Source organism: Cavia porcellus, unplaced genomic scaffold, assembly GCF_034190915.1.
Source record: "Cavia porcellus strain 051 isolate PalLab524CR breed Dunkin Hartley unplaced genomic scaffold, mCavPor4.1 scaffold_16, whole genome shotgun sequence".
NCBI lineage: Eukaryota > Metazoa > Chordata > Mammalia > Rodentia > Caviidae > Cavia > Cavia porcellus.
The window spans coordinates 48,691,046-48,717,137 of record NW_026947499.1 but is presented as its reverse complement, the minus strand read 5'-3'; the positions used below and the strand labels follow the sequence as shown (position 1 = coordinate 48,717,137).

Below are 26,092 nucleotides of genomic sequence, written 5' to 3'. Positions count from 1 at the left end.
TTAGATGAACCTCTGCGTTCCTGCAAAGTAAGGACCCAATACTTGTTCCAAACAAGTGTTATTCCTGTCTCCAAAATATTTTCATTTCTCTCAAGTCCATGCAAACACACAGACATTCACCATCCCATTTCACATTCAAATTACACACAAGTGCAAACAACAGAGATTCCCACAAAAACATACAGAACGCCCAGATCGAGGTCCACACTCCCGCTTGTGCATGCTCCCCACAAAGATGGATCCATCGCCCACAGATGAAGACAGGTTCACCAGTGCCACTCAAAACCTAGCAGCTGGCTGACAGGTCACAAGCCACCTACAGTCCAGCTCATGAAGGTAAGGCCACCCTTCTCCAATATGGGCAGGGGCCTCATTCTTGCTTCCTTTGGGTTTTATTTTAGTTGTTTTGCTGCTCTTCTTAGAGTTTATCATATGTCCTCTTTCTCCCTACCCAGCCCCCAAGTTCCCCCCCAAGTCTCCAATGCGCATGTGCCCTGCATCCCTCCCCCTCCTGGGTACCAGTTGGCGCTCCCGGGCGCTGGCGACGGAAAGGATGGAGCAGCGTCACGATCGTCCAGCCCCTTAAAGCCCTGCTGACTTAAGCCGCCTCCCTCCCTGCAGCCCGCGGTAGAGATGAAGTAAAGGGGCACCCTTTGACCTGCCCAGGGGGATCAGCGATGGAGTTAAAGCAATCTTTGTCCACCCATCTGGAAGCTGAGAAGCCTCTGAGGCGCTATGGGGCGGTGGAGGAGACAGCGTGGAAGGCAGAAGGACTGGGGAGAAGTGAGTAACTGGGGCAGGAATGGGGAAACAGTTGGGATCCCTGAGCTGGAGCCGAGGTCGCCGGAGCGCGCCGAGTGTGGGGAACCCACTCGGGAAAGCGCCCCCGCTTTCAGGGCCAGGGGGATGCTGCGCAGCACCGCGATCGCCCTGCACACAAAAGGGGAGACCCTCGGGGGCTAGGCTTCACCGAGAGGCTCGGGAAACCGCCAGCCAGCCAACCTAGGAGTCTGGGTTGGATTTGGAAGTCCTGGATCCGTCAGCTAGCCCCAGTCTTGGGAAGTAAGGTGTCTCCTGCAGCCCAGGGAGGAAGATTCTTTCTCCACCAGGGATGCATTAGGGTGCTGGAGCCTCGGGCCATCCTGGAAAGCGCCCACGTCCTCGAAGAGAGGGGAGTGTCCTCTGGGTTTCAGCTTGCTGTGCCCAACGCCAGCTTCCGAGCACCTCTGAAATCCCAACCTCTCTGGTCTCCTTCTGGGTCCGAGGGAAGGGGAAAAAGGTTGGGAGAGGCTCTCCCTAGCAATCCTCCTCTTTCCCTTGACTCAGTTACTGTCTGGTGTGGGAATAGTCCTGGAGGCAGTTCTGAAACAGACTGGCTGCGTTCACTGGTTCTCACTCTATTTTGTTCTTGCGTCTACATTTCAAAATAAATGAAGGATTTTTGTTTTTAATTAATAAGACACAATAGCTGAGATTCCTACCCTCAAAGTGTAGAGGCAAATGACACTAGGGTCACAAGCTGCCCCTAGGATCCTGTGCCTCCTGCCAGCCTGCCACTTAGCAGCTTCCTGCCGGGCTCTTGCTAAAGGAGCACTGTGTGCTCTTACTCAGCACCAGTTTCTGAGTTATGTTGGGCAAAAGTATTGTAAATGTTCTTTTCTTGTCTTCACCTAGGGGAAAATTGTGTGTGACTGCTTTCTCTGTATCTATAATGATGAATTCACAAAATCTTCCTAGAATGGCTCAGTTGTATTCTGATTCAATGGATTCAAGTTAAAATCACAATTAAGTGTCTTAATTTCTCAGCTGCTGTGACGGATACTTTAATGCTTCACCTCTTTCTTTTTCTTTCTCCTTTTAAAACCTGCATCCCTTCTGTTTCATTCTTTACAAACCCTTTGGCTGTGTTACTTTGGCCTAACCTCAGGGCTGATGGTCTGTGTTTCTCACAAGAGCAACTATGATATCAACTATGGCTATCTTTAGTTGTTAGATTATAATGTCCTAAGAACTTTCAATGCATCATCTCATTTAATTTCCAGAAGGTCCTTCTGTGCTATTTTGTCTCTCCTTGCAGAAATGAAAAAACTGAGGCCTGTGAGGTGATACAACTTTTCAGTGGTAGAACCTAGAATTGGACCCAGGCTTATTTAAATCCCATACGTTTAGCCTGAGGGTTTATAGTTCTCATGTTTTCAGGAACCTTCTGAAGTCTGCTGAGAAAGTCCCAAAACTAGGTCAGTGCTGCTACACACTTTAGATCACACTGTGGCCTTGAAAAAAGGCTGGGGCCACAGGAAGTAGAGCTGCACGTACTCGAATAAATGCTGGTTCGAATCCTCCCTCTGCTCCTCGCTTACAGTGTGACATCAGACACATGTGTAAGCTGCACTCTGCCACTGGTTTATGAAAATGTAGATAATAGTAGTGCCTACCTTCTAGCTGTATTGTGAATATTAAATAAGACACACAGAATCAAGGGTACTAATTTCTATAGAAATCTCAAGGTGAGTGGCCGACACGTCTTGGCTCCTTCATTGCTGTATTACAACATCTGAAGAAGGAACTTTGTGAGGAATTACATAAAACAACCTCCTGGACCAAAACAAGGATGTTAGTGAGTTCCCCAATAATTCTTAGCTTTTTGTTTACTCACCATTTTAATAAGAAAAATTTCAAGCATACAGAAAAATTGCAGCCAGCGCTCAATTTATACCAGGTTAGTCTCTGACGTGTGTGTGTGTGTGTGTGTGTGTGTGTGTTGCTGGGAATTGAATCCAGGGCCTTGTTCATGCAAAGCAAGAGCTCTGCCACTGAGCCACATCCCCAGCCCCAGCCCCTGACATTTTTGTATTTCTAACTCCTAGGCTGAAAACTATTAAGTGGCAAAAAGGCTTTCTCATTCTTCTAAAAACCATCAAAAACCCTGAGACTTGCTTCATGGTCCAGTGTGAGAACATAGTTCTGCTTTTGCATGGATTCCCCAAATATTTTTTTCTCCCTTTCTATTTATTTACATTTGAAATCTTTTCTCCCCCCACCCCAAGGGGCTGAGTTCAGATCTTCAGGCATAGTAAGCAAGTACATTGACATATATCCCCAGCCTCTAAGTCTTAAAGAGTCATCTAGAATCCTGCTTTTATTATTTTTTGTTTCGTAGTACATGTTTATAGAACACAGTGCTTATATTTATTGTGGGGAGTTATTGGTTTGTTTTGGTATATGTACAAAATACATCTTAATCTTTTTTTTTATCCCCTACCCCTCTATTTCCCTACTCTGTCCAACTCTTGGCCCTCTTTCTATTTGCAAAAGCTGTATGTATTTTCATTATTTTTCCTTCAGTTTTTCCCACCTCTTTTCCCTCCTTTCCCTCCATTCTCCATTTCTTGCTCCATTTCTTCCTCCATTTCTCATCCATTTGAAAAATATCTCCTTCTTATTTAGTTTCAATTTTGCCCCACCCTCTATCTATAATATACATACATATATATGCACATATATGTATGTATTTTGTCATATAAGAGGAACAAATAATATTTAAGCTTGTGTGTCTGGCTTATTTCACTTAATATTACAGTCTCAAGTTGCATTAATTTGTCTAAAAATGCTCTATTGTCCCTTATGGCAGAAGAGTAGTACTCTGTCATATATAAATATCACATTTTCTTTATCCATTCTTATCTGTTATGGACATATATACCATTTCTAGGATCTAGCTATTATAAATCGTGCTGCTTCAAACATGGATATGTGTATATCCTTATAATATTTGACTTTAACTCTTTTGGGGAGATACCTAGAAGGCATATAACTGGATTAAATGGAATTCTATTTTTAGTTTTTTGAGGAATCTCCACACGGATTTCTGCAGTGGTTGTACTAGTTTACCTTCAGAATCCACTTTTAATCTTAAATCTGACAAGTTCTGTTCTTCGGACTCTTATCAGCAACCAGGTGTATTTTGATTAAAGTGACTATTTTGGAGCACTCTTTCAACTCTGAGGAGATCAAGGAATCCATTCCATAACACCTGAGGCCTCCACTTATTTATTAGTGAAGTGTGAAAATTAGTACCCTTGATTCTGTGCATATCAATCCCTGAGTCAACACTGGGACATGTGAAATACTAGAGAATAGAATGAGCCCATTGAAAAGAAGGGATGTTTTCTTTGACTTCTACGTGTACTCAAATATTTTATGCTAAATACTGAGTACTGTAAATGAAAAGGAATTGAAAAGGGGAGAAAGACTGCAAAATACATTGGTTTTAGTTAAGGTTATATCAACTACTGCCTTTTGCTTCAACTCTAGTTTTTAAATGAAAGATACGGGAACTCTGAAGTCAGAGGAAATGAATTCAAACCAGCTGTACCCTGTTAGAGCTTTGCCATCATGGGGAACTGGGTGAACCTCTTCCACGTTTGGTTTGCTTCACCTGTAATAGGAGGATAATAATAGTAATGGGTACTTGGGGTTCTTGGCAAATTGAATGAGAATAAAGTACACAATGCATCTACCAGTGTTGGTGCGGAATGGTTGTCATAATAGGGCATAACTGGGTGGCATCCAATGGTTTTGCAGAGATTGTTCCAAGGTTAGTAGCCATTGCTCTTCCTGGCTCTCATTTCTTTGTAAATTCTGGATTAATGATTTTGTATATTCTGCCTTCCTTGGGAATGTGTGGAAAAAAGACTTTGAACCCTTGAAAAACATCCAATATTTTCTCATCTGAGACAGGTTCTGAGCAATTGCTCCTATCCACCTTTGACAGTATTTTCCATTTGCAGTGAATTTTTTTTAACTCAGCTGGAAAATGTATAGTGACATTTCAGTACGGTGAGCTATATAAAAATATTGCTTTCCATCAACTATAATTAATTGAGGGAGACACAAAGAAGAGGTGCTTTTTGAAAAGCACAGGTTTAAAAAAAACACAGTTGTCTGTCCCTATGAGTGTTTCTTAGTAGATTTGGATGTGCCTTCAAGGACAATCAAGATTTTGGGCAGGGTAATGGGGGAGGAGCAGCCCAGCAGAGAGAATGCCAGGGGAGGCAGTAGCAGCTACAGTGGTATCAAGGTAGAAATAAATACACTCTGAGTAGGAGACAGGGATATATTGGAAAGCTCAGGCAGCAGTCTTTCCATAAACCCAGGGGAGATGACTGTTATTTAAAAGTCCAAGGATGTGTGCTGACTAGCAAGCAGATCATTAAAGTGGCCAGTGTTTCAGGTTTAATAAACAGTATGGAGACTGAATTAATGTAAATTGTTGGCAATCAATATAACAGATTCTTTGGTTGGGGGGGGGAGGTTTCATACCGTTTTCATCTGTTTGATAAAACAGGCTAATTTTATTTTGCTTTAGCATCGTTTTCTTTTTTCTTTTGCACTTTATAAAAAATTCAAGCTCATCTAAAATATAAAAAGTGGAAGATGACCACCGTCTTCTTCCTCACCCCCATTTATTCATTTAGAAAATAGGGACTGAGTATCTTCTAAGTGCCAACCAGTGCTCTGAGGCTATGGAGATGGTGTTGAACAAGGTCAAGTCCCTGCCCGGGTGGAGCTTCTGTGAAGGGGAAATCAGGACGCGGTGTGGGAGTTAGCATGTCAGGTAATACCTAAGCAAACAAACACTTCAGATCATGATAAATGTTTTATGAGATTTCCTAGGGGAAGGAAGTGCTTTTTTAAGGAGGTGACATTTGGCCTTCTATATAGCAAGGTTCCAGGCTATGGTTGCAAAAACCCTTGGTACGTTAGAGGAAGAGCAAGGTCAGGGTGGCTGGAACTCACTAGGTTAGGAGAGACTAGAGATCAGTTAGAGAAGAACCAGACTAATTAGGTTGTAGTTGAAAACTCCTCATTGCAAGAGAAGCTACTGGAATATTTTAAGCAAGGGAATAGCACAAGCTGGTTTTTGTTTTTAAAAGGTCTTACTGGTTACTGAGTGGAGAATAAGACCATAGAGGGTTAAGCCATGATCAATGTAGACATCACTTGATGTATTCCCTGGTTCCTTTGCAATCAGTTCCATTTTGGATAAGTGGTAGTAATTTCCTTGAGTGTGATGAGGGCTAGAGACAGCTTGGACTGGCTGCTGAGAGACCACGTATTGTGAATTAGAGATGCGATAGCCTCTTCACCATGCCTGGTTAGGCAGTGAACTTTGTAAGTTATTGTGGGAACTAAAAGGGCAGGAATGTGAAATTTAATAGTACGATAGTATCTAGGGTTTTTTTTCCTTGTGGTACTTGACATAGAACCCAGGGCCTTGCACATACTAAGTAGGTACACTACCTAAGCCCCTCTAGTATGTACGTTGAATAAATTACCTATTTCCATTTCTCTGTTAATGCTTTGTTTCACTTTTGTAAGTTTCTTATGTTAACGGAAGGAAAATCAGTTGTGCCTATTTTTGGTTTCTGATTAGCTATTACATACTTTACAATAATAATAGCAGCTAATGAGTTTTAGTTATAAACATGAGGTCATTAAATGCTCATTATAATCCTATGACATACAAAGAACTGTTATTGTCATTTTATAATTGAGTGAACTGAAGTTTAGGGAGATTAAAATACTTGCTGCAGGACAAAAAGTTAGCAACTGGCAGAGCTGAGCCTGATCCTAGGCCTCTCTAACTCCGTAAGTTCCTTCCGCATTCCTGGCACAGTGCAGATGCCACAGAGATTAGGCATGAAGCAAGACACAGCCTCTTCTCTCAAGAAGTTTATGGATTTGGGGAAGGGGAGACACAGCTACAAAGGACACCACAACTCATAATACCAGGAGGACAAAAAGGCATACACTAAACCAAAGTGAGAGATCAGAGGAGCCTGACTTTTACTGGGGCCCTCAAGGCAACAGCACAGAGGAGTGTTTGCATTGATCTGAGGCTGAACAGAGTTTCACAAGATGAAAAGAGGGAAGGGCATCTCAGGTGCACTGCGAGGTAGCGATTCCAAAGGCCAGAGTCCTTGTATCGGCGTTTCTTTTCCTGTTTCTTTCCCCTTGGCATAGTGAAGGCCTTGGCCTGTTAGCTTTCATGCCATGAGACTCCTGCCCTGAGTGTCCGGTGAATCACTTGTCACTTGAATGAACATGGGGATTGGAGCCAGCACAGGTAGAGGCTGTCTTTTGGTGCAGTCTTTTGGAACACCACTAACAAGTTCCCCAGAGGGGGTTCACCACATCATCCATTTATTTCTTTCCTATTCACTTGCTGAATAAGGCTTGAGCACCTGCTATGGTGCTGATTCAGAGGCACAGAGATGAAGAAGGCCTAGACTCTACTTTTGAAGAATTAGTTCTCCATGGTTGTTCCTTACACTGTTGCTTCCCGGAATTTTAATCTTGGGGAATTTTACCTAACTTCTCTAAACCTCAGCTTCTTCATCTATAAAATGGGCATAATTATCTGAAGATTAAACAAGGAAATGCTATAAAGCATGGTGTCTGATATACACATGCCATTAAATGTATTGATGGTAACATTACTAAGGTTTGGCTCAGTTTAGCCGACATTTGTAAACAAATGTCTGCTAGGATGGGTGGGAGGAGTTGTGGTCAAAGTCTGAGATAAGAGGTTGCCCTACCACTGAAGAGCATTATCTAGAACAGGATCTGTAAAATCCAATTTGGAAAATGACTACAAAGCATGATGTGACTTATTCTGGTCATTTTAAATTCCCAAACATGTTGGTCATTCGTTTATTCAACCATTCCATAAGTACAACCATTCATTCATCCATTCGATACATATTTACTGATGGCCTTTGCTATGCCGGGTGTTATGCTAAGCTCCTGAGAGTATAGTAGTAAGGTGTTTGCATTCCCTCTTTTGGGTGATTTAAAGTCTAATAGGAACAGATCCTGTTTCCGGTGTACAAAACAAAGGAACCAATTGGGTAATGTTGTCTCTCCCAGTTCTTGTGAAACAGAATCCAGGACATTTTGGTCTCTTAGCTAAATGCCATCAGGAGATAATTCAGCTGTTTTGCTAGAGATGTGTTTTTCCTGACCTTAGAGAGGTTAGTTTTAATGAGGTCAAACCAAGTTTTATAGGCTAAACTGAGTGTAATTTTCTTCTGTCTTCCTGCAAGAGCTGCTGACCACAGAGACCCTGAGCATCGTATCCATTGCCAAATGCTGAATGACCATTGCCCAGCACATTATCCAGCACTTAGAAGCTTCTCATTCTATCAATAATTGCAGAATCGGGTGCTTGTTACTCTACAAAGCTGAGGTGTAAATTGTTTAATTATGTTTTGTAAACCTTTGAAATCATCAACGTTAAAATATAAAAGTTATCTGAAGTCTCAGTTTGTATGAATCAGCTGCCTGTTTGGTTTAGGCAGTTCACTCACAGTGGTGCAGTTATATTAGCATTCTTGCTTTCTGCTTTGAAGGAAAGATGCAAGATGTTTGGATCAGATACAAAGTTATCAGGAATAGGTGCTGATGTGGGAACTGATAGCAGCACAAGGACAAGGTTAGGATGGGTTATAATCTGGGTTGGTACATTACATGTACCTTACGTCCTTGACACTCAGAAATCAGCACAGGTGAGGTGCCCTGTTCACAGAACCATACACTTTTCAATCCACAAAAACAAAAGGCAACAAATTGCATTTAATACACTGGTCCAATAAAAAAGGCATTCTAATTTCACCCAGATAACAAGGTTATCTTAAGTCACTGGTGGTAAGACCGTGGAGTGTTACAGTTGTTTTGGAAAACAATCAGACAATATCTTTAAAATTTTAAATACTCATATACTTATATGTTTGACCCAGAGATCTCGTTCCTGGGACACTACCCTTTATTAAAAAGTAAAAGATTCAGCAACTCAAGAAGATTGAAATTTAAGGCCAGATTGAACAATTTAGCAAGACCCTGTCTCAAATTAAAAAAAATAGAAAGGGCTGGGGATATAGGTCAGTGCAGGTCTTGGGTTCAATCCCAACACTGCCAAAAAATTAAAAATAAAAAGTGAAAGATTTATATGCCCTGAGAAAAAGCTAGAGTATATGGAACTCTGTCCAATAAAAGTAAAAAAAAATCAGTACACAAAGACCTGTGTACAAAGCTCTGGGGACAAACTCAGTACCCATTAGAATGGTTAAATTAGTGTTCATTCACTGTGAAATGATATGCATCTGTTAAAAAGGAACAAATCAGCCGGGCATGGCAGCAGATGCCCGTAATCCCCAGTTACTTAGAGGCCGAAGCAGAAACATACCAAGTTTGAGACCAGCTAGCCTAATTAGTGGGACCCCGTCCTAAGATAAAATTTTTAAAAGGCTGGAGCTACAACTCGGTGGGAGAGCACTGTCTAGCATGGTCAAAGCTCTGAGTGCAGTCCCAAGCACTGAGCAGGGTAGAGACGATAAGTTAAGGGTGTCTGGGTAATTCAGTGGTAGAGCACTTGCCTAGCATGCTTTAAGCCTTAGGTTAGATCCCCAGCATCAATCAATCAATCCGTCAATCAATATGAGCAGTAGTAGTTGTCTTAGAGGTATCACGGAGGAAGGAAAACTATGGGAAATGTATATAACAGGATCTCATTTTTGTAAGACAAAATTCTTACTCTCTGTCTTCATCTCTGTCTCCCTGTCTGGGAGTGCTGGATCCCTGCCATCCACTGCTGCAGGATTCATCCATCTTCACCCTCTTCAAATAGACAAGTGGAGCACCCCCCTCCAATCCCCCAGCCCCAGTACATCTCAGTGTTAAAACCAGTGCAAACAACGGACTGAAAAGCAGCCCAGCTGGGGCCTGGTGGCCAGGCTGTGTTCCAGAAGCTGAGAAGCCATTTCCCTAGGATCAGTTTTGCCTTATAACACGGCTTTGTTATTTTTCAAATGCTTGGGAACTAGGTTAGCTTTTTATGTCTTCTCTGCTGAGATAAAGACATTTTTAAACAATCAAAGTGAAACACAAAATTAACCATCAAGTGTTGTACAATTTACTGACGTTTAGTGCATTCAACATGTTGAGCACCATCTGACCTCTCCAAAAAAATTCAAAGATACGTCTTCAGCAAAAGGACACCTTGTACCTATGAAGCAGTTCCTCCCCCATGAACTTGTAGGGGATAAAGGTTTTTTTCCCTCACCAATCACTAGGTTCATAGCTGAGATCCCTATGATAGTAGGCAGATTAACAAGAAAAAAGTACAACAAATTTATTTAGTGCATGTTAAGTGTCCCTTATCCAAAATATTTGGGACCAAAAGTGTATGAGATTTTGATTTTTTCAGGTTTTAGAACATTTGTACATGCATATTGAGATGTCTTGGGGAAGAGACCCAAGTCTGAACACTGGATTCAACCGCCCTGCCCCATACAAACCCTATACATATAGCCTGAAAATCATTTTATACAATATTTCTCGTGCCCTTGTATTTTGACTGTAACTCTGTCACAGGAGGTCAGGTGTGGGATTTTCTTTTTGCAGTGTCATTTGGATCCTAGAGAGCATTCAGGTTTTGAAGGATTTGGGTCTTTCAGACTAGAGGTGATCAATCTGTGTCAATTTTTTATGACATGAGAACCTTCAGAAATACAAGCCCATAGAAGCAGAAATAGCCATATATTTTTGTGGATAGTTGTGTAGAAGGTACGCTATGATCGGAGGACTAAAGGGTGTGACATGAAGGAAACAGACTGGAGAAACTTAGCAAAGCCTGACTGTTCAGGTTCTTCTACGTAGGCCAGAGTGGTGCTCCTTCTCGTCAGGCCTAGGGCAGGACACCTGTCAAATGAGGGTCTTTTGCGGAGAATAGCATGAGTCCTGTTTCTGCTATTTTCTCAAATGCCAAGCTGTCATATTTTGGGGTAGAATGTCCTGAACCCCATCATACTCCTTCCCCAATTCCTTGGTAGCCTATGTCTCTGGATTTACCTACTCAGGATAGTGTATTTAAAAGGAATCCATACAATGTATGACCTTTTGTATTTGACTGCTTGCATTCAGCATAATGTTTTCCAGGTTCACCTGTGGTATAGTGTATGCCAGTACTCCTGCTTATAGCTGAATAATTTTCTATTTATGCATGGATCTCTCTTTTTAATTCTTTCTTCCGTTGATGGGCATTTTGGTTCTTTCTACTTTTTGGTTATTGTAAGTATTGATGTTACCAACATTTACAATAATTATTTGAGTATTTTTAGTATTATCTGTAGTGCTGGAGGTGGAACCCAAACCCCTAGCTCATGAGTATTGGTTTTTCATCATTTTGGATATAAACCTAGGAGCAAAATTGCTGGCCACACAGGAATTCTATACTTAACCTTTTGAGGAAGACACATGGATTTTTAGCTTCCACATTTGCAGGCAATTTCCCCCTGTCATAACTCTTTCATTCATCTTTTCTTTCTTGAAAACTTCTGAGTACTTAGGGATAAAGTGTGGGAAGATGGCATCTTGTGGTCATTAAATAAATGTATGAATTTTTCATTAGGGTTCAGGCTGCTTTGGTTCAAGCCTACCTCTCCCACTTACTGACTGGTTGATCTTAGCCAAGTTATACAACCTCTGCAGGCTTTCATTAACTCTTATGCACAGCTAATAACAATTTCCACCTCTCGCAGGTGTGTTCAATGTGGTAGAGTTTGTATAATGCTTAGCACACTTCCTAGCACACAGTAAATACATAAAAGCATGTTAGCAATGGTAATTGCTGTAAAGAGGTACATTGGCTCACGCCACCATAAAAAAAATGCCACAAACTTGATGGCTTAAACAACAGAAATGAATTTCTCACAGTTCTGGAGGCTGTGAGAAACACAGTTTCATCCTGGAGTCACTTGGCCTTGGAGAATGGTGTCTTCTTACTGTGTGCTCATGTGACCTCTCCATTGTGTACATGAGAGGGAGGGGACAGAGAGATGGGAAAGGGCAGAAGGAGAGAGGATGACGACGGGGAGTACGAGGGAGAACATGCTGGTGTCTCTTCTTTAAAGGACATTAATCCTATTAGATTAGTTTGTAACTTCATTTAATCTCAGTTCTTCTCCTGTGTGTCCTGTCTTCAAATACAGTCACATTGAGGATTAAGGTTTTGACATGTGAGTTTGGGATGGGGAACACAACTCTACTCATAGCAATAGTCTTCTTAGTTAGGACCAGAAGTAGCATGTTAGTATGATGATACCTTAGGGATGGAAGGAAATTTGAGTCTGTCCAGTCCAAGATTTGTCAGCCTCAGCACTGTTGACATTGATCTTCAGGGCTGGGTCATTGCTACTCTGAGGATGTTTAGCAAGAGCCCTGGCCCCCACTCCTTCTACCTTCACCTGCTGTAGCAATCAAAACTATCTCCCAGACATTGCCATATGTCCCCTAGGTGGCAAAACTGCCTCTGTTTGAGAACCATTGATCAAATTTAGCATCCTGATATAAATACTTTAGATTTTGATTGTTTGTAGGTCTGGGTATCAAACCTAGAACCTTATGCGTGCTAAGCACATACTCTATCACCAAACTACACCTCCATCCTAGATCAAGTTTTGAGTATAGATATTCTGTCAATAGAATATTCCTGCCCCTTTCTTCATTTCTGTTGCTAACTTTTTGATCTCTTGTTCTATAGATACTTTATAGTGTTCTGCACACACACACACACAAACACACACACACACAAAATGACACTCACAATCAAAACTATTGGCCATGCTCAGGAAGAAGCCAAGAGAAATACAATTATGAACTTCCAACAGCATAAAGAAAACTCCCCATGCAAAATGGACCTCATTCTCCCCCAGGCATTTCTGCACAGGAAGTTTCCTACTTACTACAAATTGAAGTGATAGAGAAATTGTCACTTCCATTTATAACACAGAAAATGGAATGTTTCATATAATGACTTAGAAATATCCTCCACAGAGTGGCCCTCAGCTCTGCTCCCTTGAAGGAGAGAAATCTGAGTCAGCCCAGGGACCATCAGGATTCGAGCATTATCTGTTTCCAGGGGCTGACTGGTTTCTCTGTATCACCACCTCCACGAGTACACAGGAAATAATAAAAGGGATGAGCAGACTATAGCACCCCAGGTGACAAATGACATCTCAGTTTTTGCAAATTGGAATTAATATTCCTTTTGATGAGGTGAGAAAGGAGAAAGAAGATATCTATCACTCTTCCTTTAATGTTCCTAGGTAGACTTCTTTGTATGAAGGTAGACTGAGAAATAAGATTTTCCTAAAGCTCAGCGGTCTCTTATTTCTCTTAATGAGAACAACGAGTGTATACAACTGCCTGTGTCTGTGCTCTATCACTTCTATAGGGCACAGAATAAAAATGGCTCATGTGGGGGGCAATCTAGTTCTGTGAGATTTCTGTCTGGTTGTACATTAGAATTTCTTAAGTCACTTTAATACAACCAGCCCATTTCTCCACTTTGCTTTACTATTATTATTATGCATCTTTTGGTTTTTGCTCTGTATTTCAGACTGGCCTTGAGCTCACTTTATAGCCCAGGCTGGCCTTGAACTCATGGCAATCCTCCTGCCTCGGCCTCCTGAGTGCTAGGATTATAGACATATGCTACCTTGCTTTTTAATGGATTAGAAATCCCAGCTACCTTGGATCCCAGCTAGCTAGAAATACCTAGCTACCTTGCTTTTTAATGGATTAGAAATCCCAAACACAGGGAAAAGATGGTTTTCTCATGAGCTAAGCAGTCATAAAAGTTAACCTGATTCCATTTATCCAAAACAAAGCTAAACCGAAAAACAAAAACCATGATGGCCAACACCTGAAGGCTTTCAGTAAAATAATTAGATCTGAAATTATAAGCCTGTCATTGCTCCTGGGAAAAAACAGTTTAACTCAGGTGCCCTATTGTCCTAGAGGGGCCATCCTTCTCTGAGTGCAAAAGGTAGATGTTGTCACAACTGTTTGCAACCATTATTCAAAGTTTTGTCATGGAGAAAGAAGATGCATGGCCTTTATTTGGTGGGCCAGCCTCTCCATTAACTTATCTTCTTTTCTAAAAAAGAAAAGGGAACTGTAAACTGTATTCAGGAAAAGTAATTATCCAGGAGTTAATGCATACCCTAAAGAAACAGGTGGCTATATGACAACATGGCAGTTACTGTAGACATCCACCCATGGTTTCCAGGGGCAGGAAATAATTCCTATCTGAGGAAATATAGTGTATTAGCTTTCTGTTGCTGTGACAAAAATAGCTAAGATAAATATTTAATAGATGTAAGGGTTTAAACTGGGCTTGGTGGTATAAGCCTGTAATCTCAGCACTTGGGAGACTGAGGCAGGAGGATGGTCCCAAGTTCAAGGCCAACCTGGGCTACAAAGTGAGTTCAAGGCCAATCCAAACCATATAGTGAAACCCTGCCTCAAAACAGACCAAAAAACAAAACAAAGAATAAGGGCTTGTTTTGGCTCACAGTTTCGGAAGCTTCAGTCCATGGTCAATTTGTTGTTTGTGGGTTGGTGTTGAGGCAGCATAACATAGTAGCAAAAAGCATGATAAAGCAAAGCTGGTCACCCTAGGGCAGCTGGAAACAGAAGGAGAAAGGGGAAAGGGCTGGGCCCCGGGGTCCCCTTCATACTCAACCTGCCCAAGCTGTAACTTCCAGCGGCTCTGCCTCATGGAGGCTCCACCACATCCCAATAGTGCACAGGCTGGTGACTAAGCCTTTAACGTTTGAGCTTTTGGGGGACACTCTAGATCCAAACTAGCATAAGGGAAAATAATTCATACCATCTGACATAATTATAAAGAGATAATTTTTGTTTTGTTTTGGCTTTTTATCTTTTTGAGACAAGGGTCTTGCTATGCAGTTCAAGCTGGTGTTGAGCTCACTTGTAGCCCAGGCTGATCTCAAACTTGCAATGATCCTCTTGCCTCAGCCTCCCTAGTGTGGGGATTACAGACATGTGCCACCACTCCCAGCCTGAAGAGATAATTTTTTAAAAAAGGTAAAATTCTGTTACATAGATGCAAAAATGGCTGGGTACAGTAGCATATGCTACTTGGAGAGCAGAAGGACAGTAATAAGTTCAAGGACAGCCTGGGCAACTGTCAGCCCTGTGTGAAAATAAAATTTTAAGAAAGGGTTGGGGGTGAAGCTCAGTGATAGAGTACTTACTTAACATGCCCTTGGTTTCATATCCAGTACTGCAAAATAAAACCAAAATGAACTCATGTTAAAGATAGTATTCTATTCCATCCATGAGAGAACCAACTAAGTATATAACTGATTTAAAAGAATCTGTAGAACATTCTAACTGACAGACAAGAAATATTGAGGTAAGCATGCAAAGGAAAGACTTGCAACAGCAAGCAGAAACACTGAAACAACACCCAGGATTTGGAGGCAGATTTATTTACATTGATAGGCACAGATTGGGATCATTCCCAGAATATCAGGCCCTGAGCCCTGGTAGTCTAGGGCTTATATAGGCTAAGCAAGCAGGACATACAGAGGCAGAATGGCTTGTCAGTTGGGGACTGGGTTATATGATGTGCATCACATTGACCAGCTGTTTCTAAGAGAGCAGAAGCAACCTGAACTGGAACAGGAACTATTGTATACTTGGAGGGGGCATTTTCTGTTACAGTACCACTGAGTTTTCTACGATGCAAGTGTATGGACTTCTGTAAGACAGCACAGAATTTGCACATGGAAAGCAGTTATTTTTGCATTGCTATCAGTTCCCTACAGCTTTTACAGTTGTGAAATAACTCAAAGACAATGAATAACTAGGCTCAGCCTGCAAAAGTGACCTTTAGACAATGTACATTTACATGGAAACACACCTTCTTTCCCCACATTACTTATGAAGAGGAAGCAGAAAAAATTCAGGTCCTTAATTAACCACGTTTCTCCAGCACAAAGAAAGTTACAATTTTCAGGAGATTTTCAGTTCAAAAAATGATCCTTTAGAGTAGGGTTGGCGAAACTTTTAGAGACCTAGTGCTTACATTGCAACCCAAAACCCATTTATTTATCACAAGGTGTCAACGACACTACAATTAAACCTGAATATTGAGGTTTTAGTTTAGAAAGAACAATTCGTACATTAACATACTTTTGTCTTGAAAGAAAAACAAATAACATGTGTACCGTAGATTCACCACCACTGCTTTAGAGCATAAAATGAAACCTGGTCCCCTGAATGGCCATGTATGAAGAATGGACTCAGAAGGGCTACTGAAAAATGGCCCAGGCTGGGAGTGGTGGCACACACCTGTAATCCCAGCACTCAGGAGGCTGAGGCAGGCGGAGTGCCAAGAGTTTGAGTTTAGCTGAACTACATAGTGAGCTAGAGGCCAGCCCGAACTACACAGCAATACCTGTCTCAAAAAAATACCCTGAAAATCTTGGTGTATTACTTATCCAGATGTTCTCTCTTGCTGCCAAACATATGTTTCATTGACCTTTTTAAAGCCTCAATCAGATGTTCAGCTTGATTCAAACTGAGGGGGCGTTAATCTAGCATTTGCTAGTCACCCAGTTACCTGCTCTGTGAGTTAAAAATACCTGCAACACATACGCATTTTAAGCTCAGGGCCATTGCCATGCATTCTGTAACTGACACTGCATGGAGTACAGATCTTCCATTTGAAGAAATATCCACTAACATGGAGACCAATGCGCTGTAATGATTCAGTCCCTATTTGCAGAATTGCATCAAGGTGTTTGAATCCTAAGCAACTGAGGGCAGTTGCATCCCTTCCTAGGGAGCTAGGGGTACCGAGCAAACAGCTAACAAGCTTCTAAAAATGACTTTGGAGGATAAATGACTTTGTCCTCCGTAGAATTGGAATCAGGTATCTGGATTTATGGTATTTACTCAGCTGCCATTTCTGTTATCTAAGAATATAACAAAGCAGCTTAGAACTGGCTGGCGAGACTAGTGCTCTGGGCGTGCTTACTTACTAACTTGGCATTTGTTGCTCCATGTAGAAAGATCTGACAGCACCATAAAGGAGCATATCAGAGACAGGGTTTAAAGATAGAAATCCCTTGTAGTGATTTTCTTTTTTGAAGACAGCATTTTCTAAACTCGGTTCCAAAGAATAGCAGCTGTTAATATATCTTCTAAGAAAACGAGGTGGGAATGTGGTCAGTAAGTTTGGAAATCATTGGATAAAACTTAGTGATCCATTTCTTGGCTGTAAGAATATTTTTTCCAGTGCTGGCGGATCAAATCCAGGATTTCACACATGCTCTACTGCTGACCAACCTGCCCATTAGGAGTCTCCGAAGGGGTGCGAAGCCTACACGGAGGATGCAGAAACCACCTGCCCTTGGTTCCACATAGTCTGCTGCAGACCAGTGTTTTTGTCACATTCATTTCACCCCTTCTTCCTCTTTCTCAAAAACTTGGTGTTGCCTCTGATGTCAAAGCCAAACTCTGCTGCCATTACTGGGGAAGAGAAGGGCCAGTTATTGAATTCAGGACATTGTACATACATTCTGCTGTTAAGCTATATCACCCAGCACCATGCTATCTTAACAATATGGTTGTTTGGGTTTTGTTTTGTTTTGTTTTATTGTTGTTGTTGAGATAGAGTTCCTCTAATTTGTTGAGGTTGGCCTTGAATCCTGGGGCTCAAGCAATTCTCTTGTTCAGCCTATAGGCCTGAGCCTATAGACATGTGCTGCCTGCTAAGATAGTTTATACTTTCAATTAAAATTTAATAATGTCTACCTGGTCTTTCTCACCCTCTGTAATTTGCATCTTTTCTCCCCCTTGAGCTTCCTTTCCTCACGCTCTGAAATGCACCCTGATCCAGGTAGATGCTCCTCTGTGTTTGTTTTAGACACTCTGTAAAATGGCTTCACATGCACCTACCTGCCTACCTCCTAACACTTACCAAGACCATTCAGTGAGATAAAGATTTGAGCCAGACACAGTGGCCAGCAGGCTGGGAGGCTTTAGGCAGGAGGCTCACAAGGTTGGGTAGTTTAGTGATTTACTGAGACCCTGGCTCAACTACAAAGGCTAAGTGGGGCAGAGGGGACCTAGTATAAAACCCTGGGTTCAGTTCCCAATATCAAACGGGGAGACTTTGGTCCCAGTGCCCCGCACAGCCTAAAAACCTAATAAATGCTGCCTGGTATTATTCTTGTTACTGTTATCACTCCCTCTCTCAAGCTGTTGTGCACCCCTCCTTTGTTCCTTTGTGCATAAATTCGATATAACATTCCCTTTGTGTCAGTTCCATTTGTCTCTGTTTCCCACATTCCCTTTATTGATGTGGAAATTAATTCCATATGCTTCCTCTTGTACAGGAAAATGCAAGTCCCCAGTCCAACTGCTGTCTCTGAGCTCTACGTGGAAATCCAGAAACTGCCTAAATTATAGTGTTGGTTGTTCCAAAAGTACTACCCCATCACCATTTCTCTTCTTTTGAAGGATTTATTCCATTTCAGCCTTCCTGTTACATTCTCACCATCATAGGTAGTTAAATGCTTGGTGTCCTTGATTTGATTCAGTTGCCTGGGTACACCAAGATGATGACCCACTTCTTTAAAGCAGAGACCAAGTCTTTCTTTTATTTTGTTAATTTTCTGCTAGTGCTTAGATCAGGGCTTGTTTATGCAAGAGTAGATGAGGTGTGCAGGGAAGAGGTGAATATAGTCAGCTCTGCATCCTTAGAGTCTGAATCCACAGGTTCTTCTAATGACAGATCGAAACTATTTTTCAAAATTTGAATTTATACTGAAGCTGTACAGACTTTTCTTCTTCTTTTTAAAATTTTATTTTAAAGAGAATAAAACCAAGCAAAATAAAACAGAGTAAAGCCGTCAAAACAAGACAGTGTAAATGGCACAAGATTTCAAAACAAGATAATAGGAAATCAACGATGGTTGCCATAATGCTTCCTGTTGTTTGTAAATAGCTGCCCATACCTTCAGACATAGTAAAATCAAACAAAACACAACAGAATAGAATCAATAAAAACAAAACAGTGAATGTAATACAGGACTTCAAAACAAGATAATAGTAAATCCAAAATATATCTTCTTACCTTTGAAATAGCTGCCCATGCCATCAGATACAACAAAATCAAGTAAGACAAAGCAAACTAAAACCCAGCTAAACAAAACAATGAGGATGATACAGGATTTAGAAACAAGATAATAGGGAATTAACAGTGGTGACCACCTTCAGAAGGAGATTCCCCCATAACAGATTAGAACCAGCTTTAGGCCTATAAAGTCACTGAAACACTAAACACTACAAGCATTAAGTTGTATTCTACCTCATTAACTATCATCACAGCCTGTGTTTTTCCAAATCAGCAGGTTGCTTATGGCAGGATGGGGGAAGCATTGGCACTTCTTGTCTCCCTGCCCTCATACAGGAAGGGGCTGGTGTCTGACTCTCCCCAAGCCAGCCGGCACATGGTGGCGACTCACAGGAGGTCTTATCCTCTTGTTGACATCTTGTTCTTCTCTCCCACAGTCCACAACTGGCATTGACTCACAGGAGAAGGCTGGCGTCTACTCTCTCCCAGTCAGCCTGTGCATAGCCAGACTTTTCTTCTTTATGTGATGCTGGGGATGGAGTCCAGTGCCTTGCACATGCTAGGCAAACACTTTGCCAACGAGTTACACTCCCAGTCCCAGACTATGTTTTCATTATTATTCTCTAAAAAAGTATAATATGTAGACAGCTATTATTTTACACTGTATTAGTGTTGTAAGTCATCTAGAGATGATTTAAAGTATACAGATAGATGTGCTTAGTTATTGTAAATTCCATACTATTTATGTAAAGAGTTTAAAAGCATCTGTGAGTTTTGACTCTGTGGAGGTTCCCAGAACCACTCTCCAGTGGATATCAAAGGGCTGACTGTGATTTAGGTCGTACAAGTTATAAATCTTTGTTGAGACCACTCACTTCTACTGCTGTCCCAGAGGTGTAACCTCAAAGGTGCATAGACAAACACCTGAATGAATGCATGTCACTGTGTTTAAATTTCATATCATATTCTCATGTTATGAAATCTTTTTAAAAGTTTTTCCTCAATAATTTAAAAACATAGAGCTCCAAGGTAATATTAAAACTGGCAGTGGGTTGGGTCTCAAGATTTGCTGACCTTCTGACTAGACAGATGACAGGCATGGAAAGGTGGTCACATCACAGCCGACTTTTTGAATGCTGCAAGAAGAGGAAGTTCTGGTGGTTTGTCTTCAGTCATGTGCTTGGCTCTTCCCTGCACATCCTGTAACTTTTTGCCCGTAGAGATGTCTGAGAGCTGGAGATTGCTGGCAGTGCTGAAAAGAAAATGTCGTGTGGCTCAGCATTCCCTTTGAAGGTGCTCATTTTGGATGTGTTCACACAAGAGACAGGATTATTTGTAAGCAACAGAAATTGGCTTTGGATAACTTGAAGTTTCCAAATGAAGGGGCAACACATTGATGACTTCAGATCAGTTTAAGAGATTATGCCCAATCTTTTTAAAATGCAAGAGAAAAGAACAGAAAGCATAAGGTCTAAAGTACCATGGATATATATTACTTTGTGCAGTTTTGTCTCGTTTATATTTCCCTGTTTTTGCAGATCCTGGAGAGCTTTGTATATTTCTTGCTATGGATCGCAGTTAATAAATTTTTTATTTAAGTAAGTTTGCAAAGCATGGGACTTATAGAGAAAAAGGAGTGTATTTAGAAGCATGTGGAAATTTTCCCAGAATCAAAGAAATAGCTAAATAACCCATCCTTAAAAGATGAATTGTGGCAACGCTGATATTCAAGTGGCAGAAACTTCAGGGCACTGCCATCAAGATGAATCATTCCCACTATTTTGCACCTCTGATACATGGTGCTCAAGATTCAAATACCTGGGGGAGAGCAGATAGAAAATCTCTGTGTTAACCAGAGTCAATTTCTCTTGCTTGGAAATAATCCTATCTCTTGTGCCTGAAAAGTCCCAAAATAAGCATTTACAAACTCTTTCTGGGCCTCCATGCCTCCTTCCAGCTTTGCAGCTGCTGCTCTCAGGCAGGGGCACCTTCCCAGCCGGTGCACAAGCCCTGTCAGCCAAGGAGGGCTGACCAGTGCTCAGGAGGAGCCACAGGAAGGTCAAAGCCATACACAGTGGGAGCTGATGATGTGCATGTTGTTTCAGCGAGGACCAGCACCCAGCCCATGCACGGTCAGGCAGGGCATCTCTGCTGCTCCCCCAGGAAATCTTATTCCATGGGCCCGGAAAGACAACAAAGTGTCATGGTGAGAGCAAGGACAGGGGATGCTAGCCAAGCAGGACAACTAAGGTGTCAACTAAGGAGTGAAATTATTTTCCCCTCTTAAAAAAAACCAAACTGTTCTTATTCTGATAATAGAAGGTCATGATTTTAAATGAAAAATACTGAAAATTGTAAAGTAGAGCAAGTGACATTTGAAGAATGCAGCCAGTGTCAGATAACCCCTGGGAACATCTTTTCAGATGGCCCCCTGTCCACGTCCTCCTCCTTCATTCTCCTCTCCTCCACCTTCTCTTTCTCCTCCTCTGAATCACGCTTCACATGGCACTTTCTCCCCTGTGGACACTGGAAGGAATTCTTTTCCTTTTAAAGTTCTCATAAAGCAAGTCTTGGGGGCAGAATTGTACAAAACTCAGAATGAGTGAGAAGTGGAAGCTTCTAAGAAAATGATGTGTGACAAGTCGGCTGTGGCTTATGTAATTTGGAGCTACAGTAACAAGACTGGGATGTAATAGGAAGTTTAATCTGTTACAACAAAAACATGGTTTGGTTGCTTTTGTGCAGAAGGCTCTGCTAGGTGCCGAGGAGGGGAAGGAAACCAAGATGCGTAAGGCAGAGTTGCTTCCTTCCAGGAGTTTGCACACTAGAGGGAGAAGTGCAAAGAGGGTATAGCACCAACCAGCCTGTGGCAACGTGGCAAGTGCAATGGGGACACAGAGGAAATGGCAATTAAATGCAACTGTCAATTACTTTAACTTGTTCTCAGTTTCCTTTCCAGTACCAAGGCGTCCCATCTGACTTCCGAGGCAATGTCACCTGGGGCCTTTCCCATGTGCTTGCTTGGCTTTTGGTCCCTAAGAAGGGATCTTATTTCTTGGGTGTTTTGCTTTGATTCCTCTCTTGCTCATCTGATGAAATATTTTGCACACTTTCAGGCCTTAAATGTCAACACCTCCCTCCCTCACTTCTCTTTCAGGACCAGGACTTCTCTCTCTGCCAGCACTGTGGTTGTTTTCTCATCATCTTGCCCTGCACACTTTATGAGAGCACATCCCTGGTCTCCCACTCATTCTGTTAGGGTAGAGAGCACTCTTTTTTTTTTTTAATCTTCCTGGAGGTTGACTGTATTCAGTTAATATCTGTTGAATGAATGAAAAATGAATAACTCTGTAAATGAGAGCACACAATCAAATGAAAAAGGGGCACTGAAACTGGTTAAAACAATTAAGATGAGGTGGCTCTGATCACTTAACAAATAGATGCTAAGAGCAGTATGGGAGACTAGGATGAATCTTGAAATGGAACAAAAAAGACATAAGTGGAAAAACTCATGACCTTGAATCAAGCGTGAGGTTTAGTGAAAAGTCATATGGATGTTATATGCTTAGTTCTGTGAGATCTTAAACCCTTGTAGAAAAGTGAAGGAAACATGCAAATTCTGGGCTGTCATTGCAACTTTCTGTAAATCTAAAAATACTTCAAATATAAATTTTATTTTAAAAAGGAGGAGGCAAGGAACTTAGCCAGTGGATTTGGCCAATTCAGGCCAAAGCCCTCCGATGGAAAGTGTAAATACAGCACTTTCCTCGTTTTTGTTTAGAACCCCTTAAATGCTCTTATACTTTGTATCTTTTCCTTTTCAAATTAATGAAGTTAACCAATGGGAAGAAAATTTATTAAAAGTTTGGTTTTTTTCTTCTCACATGCCAACTTCTATTACTTGATTAAGCTCACACATGTTCTGCGTTTGTCAAGAGAAATATCAAGTCTCCCCATTTTTATCACAACTTTAAAGGACAAATATGATTCTCTAACTGTGAAAGCCTCACTTGATGTTAATTAGAAGCCAGCAATGCTCACCTCTGTACCAACAACGCCTCTTTTTAATACTAATTGAATAATAACAAACTTTGCTCCACACCTCAAGGCATCTGAACTCAGTCTATGGCGTTTGTTAAGGACCGAGTGTTAAGCTACTACCCACAACCGGGAAAGTAATCTAAAATAAATGCAATTTTGCATCTGTGGTCAAAAATTATGCAGCTTCATAGGAGTTTAATTGTGTGTGTGTATGTGTGTGTGTGTGTGTGTGTGTGTGTGTGTGTGTGTGTGTGTCTGGTTCCCACTATGGAAACCAGGCCTTTGTGCCTGTGCTACATCTCAGAGCCCTCCTCCTCTTTTCTGAAGGGGTCTTGCTATGTTGCCAGACTGGTCTCAAACTCCTGGACTCAAGCGATCCTCCATTCTTAGCTTCCAGAGTGGCTGGGGACACAGTTGTGGGTCACTGTACCCAGGTATTGAGTATAGCATTTTAAAACTCCCCCTCTAACACAAGCCAGAATTAGTTTAGAGAACTAATTCCCATTCCTTTAGATTGAGATAACAAATACATTTAGTTTAATAATATGTTTAAGCATATTTTACAAAGACAACTTGTACTGAAATCAGACCACAGTATCAAATTTGTGACTCATACTGCTAATACCTAATTTTTTTTCCTGTTTTCTGACTTGTAGTCATTGTAAAATGAGCCATAGCCTGTGATTAACTCTTAACTCTTAATGTGCAGGGCAGTGAAGCCTGCACATACTAACAAGCTAATTTCAAACCATCTGTTGGAAAGAACCAAGAGGAACTGTGGGAGTTGTAGCCCTACCTATTTTCTGTTGGGTTGACCTCTCCCCTATGCTATATAATAAGATTACCTGTGTCTGGACACCACTAAAAGTCAATTAGAGGTTCGAATCTCTGGAGATAATGGATTAGGCTTATGACTGTAAATAACTTTGTGTCAGGATATAATCAAAATCACTGCTCTCTTATGCCTTGAACATACTGAAAGACTGAGCCAGCAAAAAAGGGAGATCAATACTCAGAAAGTTTCATCCGATGGGCTTCCTTGGGATGCAGCGACAGGGACATTATCAATCTCTTGCAACAAAGAAAGCTAAAATGCATAGTGGAAGAGTAGAAAATGTCATCTGAAAAAATATCCGGCAATGACCACTACAAGAGTCCTGGTTTCCTAGATTGTCTTAGTTTTAGTGCAAGAAGTTTGTTACCCTACCGCTATCTTGCTTTATGAAGATTACAAAAGTTGAGAAGGCCAACAACACACTGGTCTCTGTACTTCTTATCTGTAGCTTAAAAGCCAGGTACTATGATCCTAAGTGTAGCTACAGCAGGAAGTGCCCCAGAGGAGGGAAATGGCTGCATAGGGAGCCGGGCGGGGTATTGGATGTAGAGTAATCAAACCAGCAAAATAATGTTAATGTGACTATATATTAAGGCAGGGAGAAGTTTTGTTTTAAGGCAAATGGTGGTGAACCTATGGCATGTGTGCCACCATGGGCTGTTCCCTGTTACTGAAAGTTCTAAAACATTCTCCATTGGTGTTTTAAGGAATGCACCTTCAAAACAGTATTCACTGTCAAGGCATTTAACCTGTTGTCAAAAGTCAGGAGCCACTGGCCTGATTTTTCCACAGTATCCTCTGAAAGGTTCATAGTTAATGTCTGACTATCATTAATACTAACTTCTGGCTCATCAAATTGACATTTTCTTTCTCATCAGGTGGCTGAGACTTAAGAAATTAAATTAATTTCTTGGTATTTGTTGCTGGGGCTACATAGATACTATGCATAAGCTTTTTAGAAAATCTCCTGAACAGATGTTCATTATAAAAATTCAAACAATACAGAACAGTAAAAAGTACTAAATGTCATTTTCCACCCTCAAACTGATGTTCCATCACAAATGAGGTATATATGCCCCAAGTCTTTTTTGGACATAGATTAACATACATATTTTTAAAAAATAATTTGTTAGCTGCTTGTCACTCTAATGACTATCCAAGATGGTCAACTTATAAAGAAACAATTTTAATGTGGCTCAGTTTTGGAGGTTTCCTTCAGCCCATGGCTGGTTGGTGCCATTGCTCTGGGGCCTTGTGGTGGGACAGCACATCGTGGTGGGGAACATAGGGAGGAGGAGGGAAAAAAAGGGAGGAAGACACTAGCACCCCATGATCTCCTTTAAGCGCACAACCCCAGTGACCTGAAGACTCTTACCCGGCCCTGCTGTTAAAGTTTCCACCATTACCTGTAATGTCAGGGTGGGGACCCAAAAGTCTGGACATTCCACATACAAACTGCAGGAAATAGTTTGGATGACATCATGTCTATTAAATACAGCTTAATTTTTCATTCACTATGTCATGATCCTTTATTTTAGTAATATAGAATTATCCTTCTATCAGGACTGAATAACTTTTCAGTAACTGGTTATACCTTTCTTTTCTTTAACTAATTCCCTGTTGGTGGGCATTTAGGCTATCACAGTTTTGCTTTTATAAAGAGCACTGCAATAAATGTGTGTGTGTTTACTTTTGTACATTTGCCAAATTATTTCCTCTGCATAAAATTCCTAAAAGTGGAATTTGCGTAAAAGGCTGTCAGCAAGGTTTAAAGTGTGAGAGATACGTAAGTTTGACTTCATTTTGTTAATGTTGAGATTCAAACTTACGTCTTTGAGAAAAAAAACAACACATCATAATTCAGCTGGTATGGTGGGAAAAGCAGCAGACTGGGCGTTAGGGTACCTTAGTTCCTTTTCTTGTTGACCTCAGAGCCAGCCAGTTGGCCTTTAACAACACCCTTAATCTTTCCAAGCAGTCAACTCTTGCTTTCAGGTGTGTATCTTATCTCGTGGACCTTCCAAATAACTGACACAGTCGTTTTCTACAATGCAAGTATGACTGTGTGCTCAGCTTCAATTGTTTGCCGTTACTTTCAGGATGAGCAAAAATTCTGATACGTAGCAATGTGCTTTTTTGGTTGTTGTCTTTATTTATTTATTGTCTTTCTGAGACAGAGTCTCAGAAAGTCTCAGCTCAGG

General features: G+C 41.2%; 1 protein-coding gene across 1 annotated transcript in view; it reads left to right on the top strand.

Moving 5' to 3' along the window:
- The first annotated feature begins 496 nt into the window (after nucleotides 1–496).
- Bmerb1 (bMERB domain containing 1) overlaps nucleotides 497–26,092 on the top strand; it is a 107,241-nt gene continuing 81,645 nt past the window's right edge. Inside the window, exon 1 of the mRNA XM_023560748.2 lies at nucleotides 497–783. Coding sequence (XP_023416516.1) covers nucleotides 678–783 — 106 coding nt within the window. The 5' untranslated portion in view covers nucleotides 497–677. The remainder of the gene's footprint in view (nucleotides 784–26,092) is intronic.